This window comes from Blennius ocellaris, assembly GCF_963422515.1.
Source record: "Blennius ocellaris genome assembly, chromosome: 21".
Taxonomy (NCBI): Eukaryota; Metazoa; Chordata; class Actinopteri; order Blenniiformes; family Blenniidae; genus Blennius; species Blennius ocellaris.
This window is the reverse complement of record NC_137670.1, coordinates 2,655,060-2,668,661: the sequence shown is the minus strand read 5'-3', so window position 1 is coordinate 2,668,661 and position 13,602 is coordinate 2,655,060. Positions and strand designations below refer to the sequence as shown.

At 47.3% G+C, this 13,602-nt stretch overlaps 3 protein-coding genes across 4 annotated transcripts; 2 read left to right on the top strand and 1 right to left on the bottom strand.

Annotated features, from left to right (window-relative positions):
- The first annotated feature begins 505 nt into the window (after positions 1-505).
- msl1b (MSL complex subunit 1b) lies at positions 506-6,176 on the top strand. Of its 2 annotated transcripts, none has more exons than XM_080517573.1 (9): positions 506-578; positions 1,082-1,784; positions 2,234-2,433; positions 3,042-3,361; positions 3,502-3,566; positions 3,646-3,713; positions 4,592-4,716; positions 4,815-4,887; positions 5,636-6,176. In XM_080517573.1, the coding sequence occupies exons 2-9, from the start codon at positions 1,185-1,187 to the stop codon at positions 5,724-5,726; spliced, it is 1,542 nt and encodes a 513-aa protein (XP_080373699.1). In that variant the 5' UTR covers positions 506-578; positions 1,082-1,184; the 3' UTR covers positions 5,727-6,176. The 2 variants fall into 2 exon arrangements, with proteins under 2 accessions (XP_080373699.1, XP_080373698.1); XM_080517572.1 differs by having other exon boundaries at positions 3,436-3,566.
- A 1,269-nt stretch (positions 6,177-7,445) lies between these two features.
- On the bottom strand, positions 7,446-10,444 carry chmp2a (charged multivesicular body protein 2A). The gene is made up of 6 exons (XM_080517578.1): positions 10,260-10,444; positions 9,218-9,385; positions 8,946-9,125; positions 8,725-8,855; positions 8,446-8,507; positions 7,446-8,365 (listed from the first exon to the last, which is right to left on the bottom strand). The coding sequence occupies exons 2-6, from the start codon at positions 9,383-9,385 to the stop codon at positions 8,247-8,249; spliced, it is 660 nt and encodes a 219-aa protein (XP_080373704.1). The 5' UTR covers positions 10,260-10,444; the 3' UTR covers positions 7,446-8,246.
- A 673-nt stretch (positions 10,445-11,117) lies between these two features.
- Positions 11,118-12,453, top strand: mrm1 (mitochondrial rRNA methyltransferase 1 homolog). Its single transcript, XM_080517574.1, has one exon. The coding sequence runs from the start codon at positions 11,263-11,265 to the stop codon at positions 12,412-12,414; it is 1,152 nt and encodes a 383-aa protein (XP_080373700.1). The 5' UTR covers positions 11,118-11,262; the 3' UTR covers positions 12,415-12,453.
- The last annotated feature ends 1,149 nt before the right edge of the window (positions 12,454-13,602 follow it).

Here is a 13,602-nt window from a genome sequence, read left to right as displayed (position 1 = left end):
AATTCAATATCTTTGTCACTGAAAGAACAACAGTTATTATGAAAAATTCAGCATAGGCAGGTACCGTAATGTCATAATTAAAAAATATATATTTTTTTAAATGAACTTCTATCGCAATTTATTGAGTAAATGTCATCATAAGTGTCGCACGTATCCCGTGACGCTTACGCGTCACGTTTTACGTTGAACGCGTTCATCCAAGCAACGCCCCCACAGTCGTTACAGCTCTGTGCAGCATTATTTGAATGTGATGTTTGGCGCGGGGAGATTTCTCGCTAAATATGAGAACACTGAAACTTTAAATCACACTTTGAGTGAATGTAATCCTTAATGGAGCATTTCTGAACAGTTGAATAACATAATGTAATCGCTCGTCCATGATACAATGATAATTTAAGGTCTCGTTTGAGGGTGTGTGAGTCTCTATCGCCCCCTGCTGACGCAGCTGCGTTGGAACCCTCCAAAACACTAGAAATGGCCATCCAACAAATTACGCATGCGCAGTGTAGAGCGCTTTAAAACAAGTCTTGAGGAGGGAACATGAAGGCAGCTGCAGGTGGACTTTACTTCTAGCCGAGGTGAGCGTTTAATGGTGGAGGAAGCTTCGCGACCCGCGGCTTTGTATGGCTTGTGAGCGTCACGACGGCCCCGTTTCACCCTGCGTCGCTCGGACGCGCTGTTTGCGGGTGAATCCCGCCGGTTAGCGTTAGCCCGCTAGCTAGCTGTTATTGTTTTTCATGATTTCGCGAGAACCAAAATGGAGGAGACGGCTGCCAGTGTCCTCCACTGCCCCTCCCGAGTCCTTGTTTCCAGCCCCCAGCCCGAAGGCTCCACGTAATACCGCCACTCGCCAATCTCAATGTGACTAAACTAACGGCTCCGCTAACGATTTGGCGTCTGCGTGTTCGTTAAGTCGCGCAGTTTTAAATCGGACAATCCGGCGGGTGATTCTCGGAGCATGCCCGGGAATCACGCACGCTCGCGTCTCGGAGCCTCCCGTCAAGCGGCGCCGGTCTCCCAGACAATAACAACCCACACGGCGGAATGATTTATTTATTTTTTTGGTGTTTATGTTTTGCAGGACGAAGAACCTGCGTGGTTCACATGGAAAAGCTGTGCTGCCGCTGCGGGGGTGAAGCTGCTCCGCCGAGGCGTTGCGGGATGAGCAGCCCGCCTTGAACGCCATGACTCTGAGGTCCGCACTGTTCCCCAGCACAGGATTCAAGCAGAACCTTGACGCCATCGACATCGGGCTCTCCACCCTGAGCCCCGTCAGCTTCAAGAGGGAGCCCCGCGACTTTGTCATCGATGTCCACGACGTGAAAGGGGGCGAGATCCCGGGCAAATCCAAGGACTTAGACCAGACTTACATGAGCAGCAAAGTTGCCCTCGCAGCCACAGTCGCAGAAGCAGTTCAAGGGGAGAATACAACGGTGGGGATTTTGTCCCCTGTCAGACCAATGGGGGGTGAGGGAACCCCGGTGAAAGGTAAACCCCTCTCTATAGACAATATGGAAAACCCTCAGATGGCTGTGAACAATAACCCGAAGGATGCCGACGACAGCGCCAAAGGGGTCGTCCCCGAAGTGCTGGGCACGGCGTCCATCGAGCTGTCCTCTGAGGGCAAGTGGAGGAACATCAGGAAGACGCCCGCCAATCCACACACGCAGGCCAACTGCCTCCGGCAGATCCTGCTCCTGCAGCTGGACCTCATCGAGCAGCAGCAGCAGCAGCTGCAGTCCAAGGACAAGGAGATCGATGAGCTCAAGGCAGACAAAGATACAGTACGTACAAGTGTATTTCCACCAAATATCAGAGAGACGCGCTCTCACCCATCCCATTTGAGCCGTCATACTGATGTCCACGCGAGGAGTTCCACCGGAAATCTACTTGTAAAATTTCAGCTTGAGATTGTCACAAAGGTTTTATATCAGCTGTTTTAAACCTGACTGTGTTATACTAAGGAAGGTAGTCTGTTATTTGTAGTAGTAACTGTCTATGAGGTTGCAGAGATTGATAGATTATCTGTAATGGAAGAAATTTCAAGCTTTTCTTAAAGCAATCAAGAGGATTAAATCGCAGATGGAAGCTAAGCTTTAATTCACAAAACAAGATCAGGTTAGATATATTCCAAAGATGAGCTACTGCGGAGGACCGAGCAAGAAGTCTAGAAGAGAGCTTACAAAATCTCATTTTCTAACATTGATTTATTTTGAACCGTTTTCTTGCTCAGCTGCTCGCGCGTATCGAGCGAATGGAGAGGCGGCTCCAGCTCACGCGGAAGGACCCGCCCCGCGACAAGCGCCTCTTCCAGCCCCTGGAGCCCTGGACCCCCGACAAGGAGGACATGTGGGACCTGGACGTGGAGGAGACGCCGCAGGCCGAGCCAGCCACGGCGCTGCCCTTCAGCCGGGGTGGCAAAGGGCAAAAGAGGTACGAACGAGATGCCAGGGAAATCATTGAGGTTGTTTGTGGTATTCACAGTGACGTGTTTGGCAAGAAAAACACAAAGGAGACTTTATTACCTTCACCAACGAAGTCTGCTTTTTTGCATTTTTTTTTCGCCAAAACTATTAACCCGAATTGCATGAAATTTTTACGATGATTTGTCATCATCCAAGGTCCAATCGATTCGAATTTGGGACGTTAGCGACTAGCCATTAATGAATAAATTCCTCAACACACAAAATTTCCTTCAAGTAATATTTGCACTGCTACATCTCCCAGACGGCCTCGCAGCCTCTCCGTAACCTGGAAGATGAGCTGTTTCCATAGCGACAAGTCACATTTCTATGTATAGATTTAGTGAAACATAAGTGATTTAGTGTTTTTTTTTATTGTGTGATTGTCATTTAGTGGTGTACATTTATACAGTCTAACTTTCACTGCATCCAAGTGTTAAATTCTCAAAGTGTCGCCGTCTGAGTTTCTTAGTTCAGATAAAACATTTCGCCGAATTGAAAATAGTTGCGGCGTTCCTCTTCATATCGTGACGACCGCTTTTTAAGTCGCCTCTCTTTGTCTTTCCGTGCACCCTGCAGGAAGTCCTGCTTTGGCGACGGAAAGCTGCCGAAGTCGCGGGTCAAAAGTGTGAAGACGAGCCCGCAGAAGCCCGACGTCCAGCCGGGCTCCCCCCACCAGAGAGAGCTGCGCAACAAGGAGAGCGCGGAGGACGCCCTGTCCGTCCGGCCGCTGCCGGAGAGGGACGGCCTGCTGACGGTGAAAGAGGAGCCCGAGCTGATCTGTCAGATGGAGGACCTGCCCTTCATGTCCACCACAGAGATGTACCTGTGCTGCTGGAGCCAGCCCCCCCTGTCCCCCCTGCGCGAGACGTCCCCGAAGAAGGAGGAAGAGGTGGCCAGTGAGTGGGACTCCTGCAGTGCAGCACAATATGCCGATTGTTATGAACTTAACCTGCATCCAACCTTTGATCAGTTCATCTTTCAGACGCACTGAACACACCGACCATGAATGACTTCTCATATTCATCCCCCCTCACAGTTCCCTCATGGAAGGAAAATTATATTGAGCCTCTAGATGAGGACTCTTCCTATAGCCCCCTTGAGGTGAGACACGCCTGACCTGACGTCTCTGACTGCTTCGTTTCTTTATATATAACGTGTGTGAACTTGTGTTTCCATCCAGTTGATGGACGACGGCGTGTTTTTAAAACGCCACATGAAGCTGGAGTTGGATGAGAAAAGGAGGAAAAGGTATCGATCAGTGAATCAATCCCATCATGCTTTGCTATTGGCACCTCTCCTCCGTGTAAACAAAGACTTATTGAGGACTCGTTTAAAAAAAACAAAAATAAAAAAACACTCGTAGAATATTTGCAATTTACCTGAATTTCTATTAAAGTATTTAGGCTTAGACTTTCTTTGTCATTGCACAGTACATCACACAGTGAGGAAACTGGCAACGAAATGTCGTTGCTTAGCAACCGGTAAAAAGGCATGAAGAAAAAGTATATAAATATATACTAATTATATAATAAACAATAGTTCCAGCATCATGTCAGTATATTAGTCTAATGTCCTGAAGTGTGTAATTCAACAAAATGAAATAATAATACATTTTCTTTGTAAAGAACTTTACAGTTTGGACGAATGTCAAAGTACGACACGAGTGGATAAGGAATCAAAGTGTACTCGTGAAATGAAAGATAGCATCACATAGAACTAGGTATCGAAGTGCAAAGGGCGAGGATTAGGAAATAAAAAGCCTTAAACATGAGAGATAAAAGCAGGCGTCAACAAGTCTGCTAACAAAGAGTCAAGTCATTTTCCGTTGTAAATAATAATTATAAATAAAAGAAGTCTTGAGCCCTTTTTGAACCAGCAGGCTTCTTAGATCAGCCCAGTGTGGCTACCTGGCAGCAGCAGCTGTCGCTCTGTGTATTTTAATGTCCAACGCTGGAGTTAAATATATTCGGGCGCCGGGTCACACGCCGATGGCTCAAGCTGCCGTACAAGGAGCTCCGACCAGAGACATTATGATGTTTGGGATTGGAAGAAGATCTGCTCCGACATTTCTGTCTGTCCTCTCTAAGTCACCTGGTATTTCATGGTTTTTTGTTGTTGTTCCTCAGGTGGGACATTCAGCGAATCAGAGAGCAGCGCATGTTTCAGCGTCTGCAGCAGCGCATGAACAGGAAGAAAGTGGTTCCGGAGGTGGAGCCCGAGCTTTTCTCCTTTTACCCCGAAACGGAAGACGGTACGTCTGCGTCGTCCATTTTTTTATTTTTTTTTTGAAACACTTTCCTTTATGTAGAGTCTCACAGACTAAACCTGACTTCCTTCGTCTCTTTCCAGTTGAAACTATCGTCATCACTCCGTTCTTGCCCGTGGTGGCATTCGGCCGGCCGCTCCCTAAATTATCACAACAGTAAGTTGTCTTTCTTTCTGAGCCGCTCCAGTCACAGAATAGGTGTTTTCTGCTGGAAGAAGCACAAAGAGGCGGAAGACTAAAGTACAAAATGACTGCAGAGACACTAACTTGGCCAAAACAAAGCAACACGAGGAGAAAGAGGAAATCAAACCCACACAGAGACTCGCATTGACAAAGTTTTCCCAGAAACACATTGAAGGGTGAAGTGTCACAGCAGAGATGATCCAGAGACGTGAACATGGAAGGAATGATACTAAAAAAAAGACCTAAAATCACAAATGCGTGAGATCAGCTTGACAAAGAGGTGAAATGACGACAGGAAGATGTTGTGCAGTGACATTTAAACACAAAATGACCACAAAGAGGCACGCAACTCCAAAATTATATAAAAATCCCAGAACAGCAAATGTTTGATTTTTTGAGACATTTTGTGTGTATAATGAAATGCAGGCGAGATATTTGGGAACTTTGTCAATGTATTATTTTAATTATTCATTGATGTGATGACGGCAATCAAATAGGCAGAGGATTCTCAATAAACCCATTTCCTGTGAATTGAATTAGTCATTTTGTTTTAATTACAAGTTAAACCAAGTGTGTGATTAATTAGGTGATTTCCAATTCACACCCTTTTTAACATTTTGATCTTAAAGTACAGCAGAAGAGGTAAAGTAGAAACTGTTTGATTTTCTTTCCTCACGAGCAAATTTAAAGGGACAGCGCTCCTTTTTTTTTGTTGTTGCAGGAACTTCGACCTGCCGTGGCTGGACGACCGAAGCCGCTGCCGCATCGAGGTGCCGAAGAAACACACGCCTCACCGGACCTGCCGGAAGTGAAACCCTCCCGGACGGCCTCGTCCCCCCCACCCCGGGGAGACGAGGCGTCGTCGTGTTAAAGGCGCCCGTGGGCCCGCGGGAGAGCGAGCGACTCTCCAGTCCCACCGGCCGTCACCTTGCACACCGTTTTGGAGGCGGCAGCGGCGGCAGGCCGGTAACTCCTCATTTACTCCTCCCAATGGGGGGGGGGGGGGGGGCGCGCTCGTCACGGCGAGATTACAGTCCCCGCGTTCAGCAGCTTCCGTCGCACGCGTCGTCTCGGGAGCTCAATTTGTTGGAACTCTGGCGTCCCGACAAGTTGATGCCGTGACGGAAGAGCGTGCGACTGGCTGGACCTCCGGCGCTTCGGGCAGGAAGAGAGAAAAAAACCGGGGACTCTAATCTTTAGAAGTTGTTGAACTGAAAATAGAGCTTGAAATGTTTTCACACGAGCAATACAGGCGCGTCGTTTTCTGCCCCGGGCGTCGTTCTCGCCCACGTTAAGAGGGAGGGGAGGGGAGAGGAGGGGGGCGGGGCCTCAAGACCTGACTGTCTCGTGCTGTGTGTTGCCTATATCATTGTTAGCGCACAAGTTCATCGAGATTTTATCAATGTTACGTGTGATTATTAGGAGTTTTCAGCCAGCATGATTACTTGTTATATCGCATTTAAAAAAAAAAAAAGAAGAGAAAAAAAAAAGGAAAGTCGCACTTCTCTCGCCAAGCCGACGCGAAGGGAGAAACGCTCGCGATCTGTTTTTTGTGTCGAAGCGGCGTTCACAGTCAGGCGGCCGGTGAACTAGTTCCCGCCGGTTCCCCGTTTTCTTTTTTTAGGTTTTGTTTCTTGGAGGCGGTTTGTTCCGTTCAGTCGTTTGTGAAAACAGGAGGCGTCGCAGACGAAGGATAGTCCCTCGCGAACCGGGCGATTTAAAAATAAAAACAAAAAACAAACTACAGTCTATTATTCTGGGAAGCATGAAGTCTTTTTGGGATCTGCAGCTTTGCAATAACATTAACTCCTGTGTTTTCTGATCTTAACCGTGAATCCCGTGGAGGGTGGAGCACCTTGTAGACGATCGCTGTAGTTGTAGCCGGTTCACTCTTCTTTCTTTCTTTCTTCCTCTCTGCGCTCGCTCAACCTCCTTATACTTGAGATGCAACAGCTTTTTTGCTTCCTCTGTAATTAAACTGCCCCAACCGATGTGGAGGCAGGAAATTTTTTTTTTTTTTGGGAAATAAACTTTTTTGTTTTTTTTTCTGTACATAACTTTCAGAAATGTACATAAAACAAGGCTGTTATTTTTTTATTATTTAATGTTGGAAGTGTTGAGTACATTCAATATCGTTCAATGATTGTATGTTGACAAATTGACAGTTTTGAAAGTTACATTTTTTTGAAATAAAAACAAAGTTGTCCACGATGCGTGGACCGGGAAGTTTATTCTGCCTGTTGTGGTTTTAATGTTTGAGAATATTCCAGTGAGATGAGAACTCGCTGACTTTCAATCCATTTTCACATCGCTTCATTTAATTAAACTTCACTACATTGTGAAAAAACACATTTGTTCCTTAATCCAGAAAAGGCAAGTGGAATTTTATTTACAAACTGACATGATGGCAAAGATCAGGTGCAGCACAAGTTTAATAGTTTCAGAAGGTATTGAAGGGTTTTATTTATCAGTCAATTAAAAACTCACATGAAGCTAATTTATCTATAAAATCAAATAACCAGTCGTTTACAATTGAGAAAAAAACATTTATTGAGAAAAGAAAATCAGAAATAAACACCACAGACTCTTAACATTTTGGTGAAAAATGTTCCAGTAAAAATCGCCTGAACACAAATGACTGAGGTGAAAAGAAGTCGTCTCCACACGTTCCTAAATCAACTGTTTCTCTCATTAGAATATTTATTAACGTGCAACATTGGGCCAATTTTATCAGCTTGAATTATTTCAATGGAAGGTATTACGTAAGTTTTTTTTTTTTAACAAACAAAAAAAAAGGCCATTAGTCTGAGGGAGTGATTTGGTAGCGAAATTATCCTGCTTGTGAATTCAGAGACAAAATCTACCCTGACAGCTGAAATTGCACTCAAAAATCTTAAAATGCGTCTAAAAAGGGGCTAAAAGTTTGTTTGCGATGCTGACGAAGTCGGTGAACACCAAACCAACCCCCTGTGTACAAAAAGCTGACATTTCTTTTACACATAAGCTCTAGAAAACTGTTTTCACCCCCTTTACAAACTTTAAATGTAGTGTTGTTTTAATCTGCTATTTACAGACCGTCCCGCTCAATTTGTGGTCATTTGGCAAAGTCTTCAACAAAACAAGAGTTTGCTGGACCTGCGAATCCTTGAATTGTTGTATTTATATATATATATATCTTTGTCTTTTCTTGGTAGAATACATGAGACACGCATTAAATGAAAACACCTCAAACAGAAAGCCATACACCTTTAATAAAGCGGCCGGCGCCTCCGCCGCTCCCACCTTCCGGCGCAGGACGTCCGTAGGGCGGCTCTCCCCGCCGGCCCTCGTGTTCAGTTTCTCTTCAGTCTGCCCAGACGCTCCTCCAGGTCGGCGTCGGCGTCGGCCATGGCGGCCTGGGGCTCCACCTTCCTCCCCGCCGTTGACAGGCTTCCGCCGGTGGTCGGGAGATCTGGAACGGAGGCACCAGCGTTACACGAGTTGAGGGGGAAAGTGAGCAGATGGGTTTTCTGGTTGGTGCGCTGGACTTACTCGACAGCTCGTCCGACAGATTCAGGCCGAGCTCGTCCAGGACCTGGGACACGATGGCGTCGCTGCACGAGGAACACGGACACAGGAGATTTTAATACTCATGTCGAAACCCACTTGAATCAGTTGCAACATTCCTAATTTTCCGCCCTGCTTTGCCCCGTCCATGTGTTTCACGTGGTTTGAGTCTCTAAACTTCTGTATGTGCAAATCGTGGCTTTTTAATTAAAAAAATAAAAAGCTGTCAAGCCCTGTGGGTGTTTGCGTGGCGGCTCGTCTTGCCTCTCCTCCTCGTCGTCCTCGTCGCCCATGGCGTCGTCGATGGCGTCGTTCATCATCTCCTCCTTCATGTCCATCATCTCGCTCTGACGTTCAAAGTCCATCATGATCTTCTGGATCTCGGGGAGCTTCAGCTGTGGGAGTGGTGCAAACAGCGGGGCACGTCAGCGCGGCGCGTTTGGGAGTCGTGGACACGGGACACACAAACACACACACACACACACCTGTCTGTTCATGGTGGCCATGGCCTTGGTGACGCCCTTCATCGCCTGCGCCATGCTGTTGTTGGACTTCAGCGTCTGGATCTTGAGACTGACGGCCTGGATGTTGGCTTTCATCATGATGAACTTCTTGACGTAGCGCCGCGTGCGAACCAGATCCTTGGCCATGATCTTGACGGCGTCCTGCGACAGCGGACGGGACAAAAATCACGGTCACCTCGGTTTCCTCTCCAACAGAACCGCTGCTCACGGGAGCCACGCCTCCTTCCCCTCACCATCTGCCCCTGTTTGGCCATTTTCTTGATGTCAGCGATGATCTTCTTCTCCTGCTGCTCCAGCTTCGATCGCTCTCGATCCAGCTCCCTCATGGCTCTGTTCAGCGCCCGCTGGTTCTGCCTCAGGATCTCCTCCGGTTTCTTCTTGTGCCCAAACAGGAAATCCATCTGGATAAAAGACCCCCGCCACTGAATGTCAGAAACAGTAAGTACTACAGCAATAGAGATCAGGCAGCTTCATTTTCCATACAAAACAAACACAAAGAAGGTAAAGCGACAGAAAGTGACCATTCAGATGCATGATGAAGAATAAAATGACGAAAAAACAAATGTAGACAGAAACAAAGATGTCACAAAGAGACACTATTACCACAATTGAGACCAGACAAATAGAAATGCTGATGAAGAGACACAAAATGATCGCAAAATAACAGAGACTGACAAAATTAATTTCACAATGAGACAAAAACATGACAAAAGAGACGAAACAACCTTATAAATATACCAAACAACTACAACTCAACCAAAAGTACATCAAGACGACACGAAACAATAACAAACAATAGAAGAAGAGATCCAGAAAGACAAATCTACGAGGATAAAATCAGTAGAAAACGACACAGATCGACAACAATGACGAGACGTTTTGTGAAGAGGGTGTGGGAGTCTCTCACACGTCTGACCTCACATACAAACTATTTAAGTCTTAGAAGATTAAAAAAAAAATCGAAGAAGCTTTAGATATTTTGAGGTACAAACAGCCCTGAAGTGCCTGTTGAGGATTAATATCATTAAAGTCAGTCGATCAGGTTTGACAGTAGATTCTGTGGAATCGTTTACCGTTTTCCTCCCGACACCGACTGTTAAAATTCACCCGAAATCAACCGTTTTAACCGATTTAACCATCTGTGAGCCGATCTGGACCGTGGCGGCCCGCAGCGGCCTCTGACATGTCGCCGCCTATCAGCTCCCTTCTCTCGGGTACGTGACCCGCTCGGACCCCGGCGGTGCCGCGGACCGGGCCTGCGGAGCTCTCCCTCACCGTGAACCGGACTCCTTCGCGGACAAGCGGCGGGTAAACGGCAGGTGAACAGCGGGAGGGGAAAAAATAAAAAAGCCCACTGCGGCTGAACTGCGGCTCAGCACGTCTTCTATCTTCTCCTCCTCAAACAATTCAAAAATGATTATTTGTTTTCTTCAACACACTTCCGCGTTGACAGTTTCACTTCCGGGCGATGACGTAAGCGCGCACGTGAAGGAAAGACGTCAGTTTTCCGTGACGACGGAATAAAGCTTTGGAAATAAATGTCATTTTCAAGCATCATGTGTGAATCGATTAAAGTTAAGAAGACATCTTTTAAACTTGTATATCCAGCGAAAACCTATATTTAAGAATTGATATTGATGTAAAATGTAGCTTTTCTCACAAATGCCCTAAAACAATTATTGATTAATTTGGATATTGAAAAACTAAAGGTGAGTAAAACTGTATAAATCTGTACTTTTCTGAATGTTTTCATTTATAGTCAACCCCCTCCAGCATGAGATGTCATGTTCTTTCTTTCTTGTTATTTTATCCTTGGTATTCTGTGAATGACATTCGTCTATTACTATTTTTTATAAATACTTAGCAGTTACAGTTTACTCACAATTTACTACCGTTTAAAACACATTTATAATAAATCAAATAAAATGAAAGTAGTACCATTTCAGATATGTGAGGACAAACACATTTTACTGGCCTGATTAAAACGTATTGAAAATGTTTTTGAAAAAGCCAATTGAACTATTTCCCCGGGAATAAGATGTGCGGGGCTTTTATTTTGTAAGCGTAAGCTTGGTGTTTCCGGTAAGTTAAGGACGCGGTAGTGCACGTGTGGACTTCACGGAGAGACTTCTGGTGTGATATGGAGGTTGTTGATGCTCTAATAACTTGAACATGACAGCGGATGACTCGTTTATTCTGGATTAACGTGAATTAACAGGATTAACAGACGAGGTTTTGCTGCTCCGCTGCAGTTTTACTTCTTGCGGACTGTGGGAGGATGTGGCTGCTCGGCGTCGCGCGCCAGCACAGGTTGGTCCTCCCCGTCTGGAGGAGAGCGGTGCATCGAGCTGCTGGAGTTCACGACCCGGAGGACAGCAGGCCGAGGAGGAGCTCCAGACCTCCAGACCGGACCTCCTCCGGGGCCCAGCTGAAGCCTGAAGGTCGAGGGGAGGAGGCCGAGAGGTCAGGAGGTCAGAGGAGAGCCTGGAGGAGTGAGGCGGAGAGCGAGAGGAGAACGAACGCCAGCAGCAGAGTGTCGCCCGAGCTGAGGAAGCTGCTCCTGGAGGATTCCCCCGCTGACCCAGGGCGCCCGGCGAGGCAGAGGCCGGCCCCGAGCTCCAGAGCTGAGAGCTTCGAGGTCGTCTACGGTGTGGCGCCGTGTCTCCTGGCGCTGTCTCAGGGCCGGAGGACGGCCCGGCGGCTCTACGTGAAGGACGGCGAGGCCTCCCACCGGGCCTCCGTGGTGAAGGTGTGCGAGGAGGCCCGGCGGCAGGGCGTGGCGGTGCAGCGGGTGGGCCGGAGGGACCTGGACAAGATGTCGTCCGGCGGGGTGCACCAGGGCGTGTGCCTGCAGGCCGGCCCTCTGAGCTTCCTCGCCGAGGGCGAGGAGGCCGGCGGGCGGCACGACGCGACCCCGCTGTGGCTCGTCCTGGACCGCATCCAGGACCCCATGAACCTCGGCGCCATCCTGCGCTCCGCGTACTTCCTGGGCGTGGACAGGGTCGCCAGCAGCGTCCGCCACAGCTGCCCGCTGTCCCCGGTGGTCAGCAAGGCCAGCTCGGGGGTCATGGAGGTACTGGGGGTGTACGGCTACCACGACCTGGGGGGCCTGGTGCGGGCGAAGGCGGCCCGGGGCTGGCAGGTGGTCGGGACGGTCGGGGCGGTCGCGGAGGGGGCCGGGATTCCCGGGGTTCCCGTCACGCCGTGCGGCGACTTTCGCATGACCGGGCCCACGCTGCTGCTGATGGGGGGCGAGGGCGACGGGCTGTCGCCCGAACTCCTCGCCCTGTGCCGGACCCTGCTCACCGTCCCCGCCGGCAGGGAGACGGTGAGCGGCGTGGACTCGCTCAACGTCTCCGTCGCCACCGGCATCCTGCTGCACTCGCTGCTGGCGTCCCGGAGGGTCGGCCGGGTGACCCCTGAGCATTAGTGGCCTAGTTTCCCTTTAGACGCCTCAATGTATGAAGAATGCCTGTATTTTATTTGTGTTTTTGTTTGTTTTTTTAAATCCAACAATTAAACAACAAGCAACTTTGTGCGTCAAGATTTGTCTGATTTCATTTCAGGTGCTGCTGAACATCAGTTAGTGTCTAGAGCTGCTTTCCTCTTGGACTCATTCACCAAAAATTTGTGTAACTACTAAAAGGCAATAAATACTGATTTTGGTGTTTTTTTTCAATACAATATAGTAGATTTGTTTTGCCAATTTAATAGAATGTTGCGATTGTTAGTTTGTGAACATTTCCAACCTTTTTGAAACTTTATATTTAAATTATTCTGCAGTCATTTTGAGTCTCTTCCTGTCAGTTTTAATCACGTCGGAGCAGGTTTGTGTCTTGGCCGGTCGTAAACAAGTCTTTTATTATGGACGTAGTCTTCCGGGGTAGATAGGGTCATTTTCAAAGTTCGAGACTTTATACGCGGGTGGAATATACCTGTCACCATTTCTAACGACTTCACTTCATTGGCTGAAGAAATGCTGACAGGCATTTGGCCCTCCCAGAAATGGAATGCAGCCATAATCATTATCCGTTTTTCTCCGCTGAGGTTATTTCGGAATTCTTGCCAACCTTTATCTATCTTCCTTTGACCAGACTGGTTAATCAGATCAGGCCTGAACTGACGACGTCACTTGATGGAGCAAAACGTCAACGAAGACGCGTGACTGAGGCCAGTTGGAGTGATTCAGTTCCTCTTACTTACCTGGACAAATGACAACGTCGACTTAATTAACCTGTCTGTGGTTTATCCTCCTTTGTATTGGCGTTGTGTCACTACATGGGTAATTTTGTTCCCTGTTGCGGTGAATCAGCTTTATTCAGCCTTCATACTTTTCTTCTGGAAATCTAATTGAGCTTTTCTGCATTTTTGTGTTTCCTTGTGGTCCTTCATCCTTATTTGTATATTTATAATATAATTTTGTGTTTCTTTGTCATCGTTTTGTCAAGTTTTTATGAGGTTTTTATTGTTTTGTAGTCATTGTGGTTTGGAATTATTTTAATAAAATGATATATTATGTCTGATTAGATACACAAACGTTATTGTTGTTTTATGACAGCACAGACCTTTGGGTGTGTGTGTGTGTGTGTACGTGTGTGTGTGTGTGTTTATGACAGCT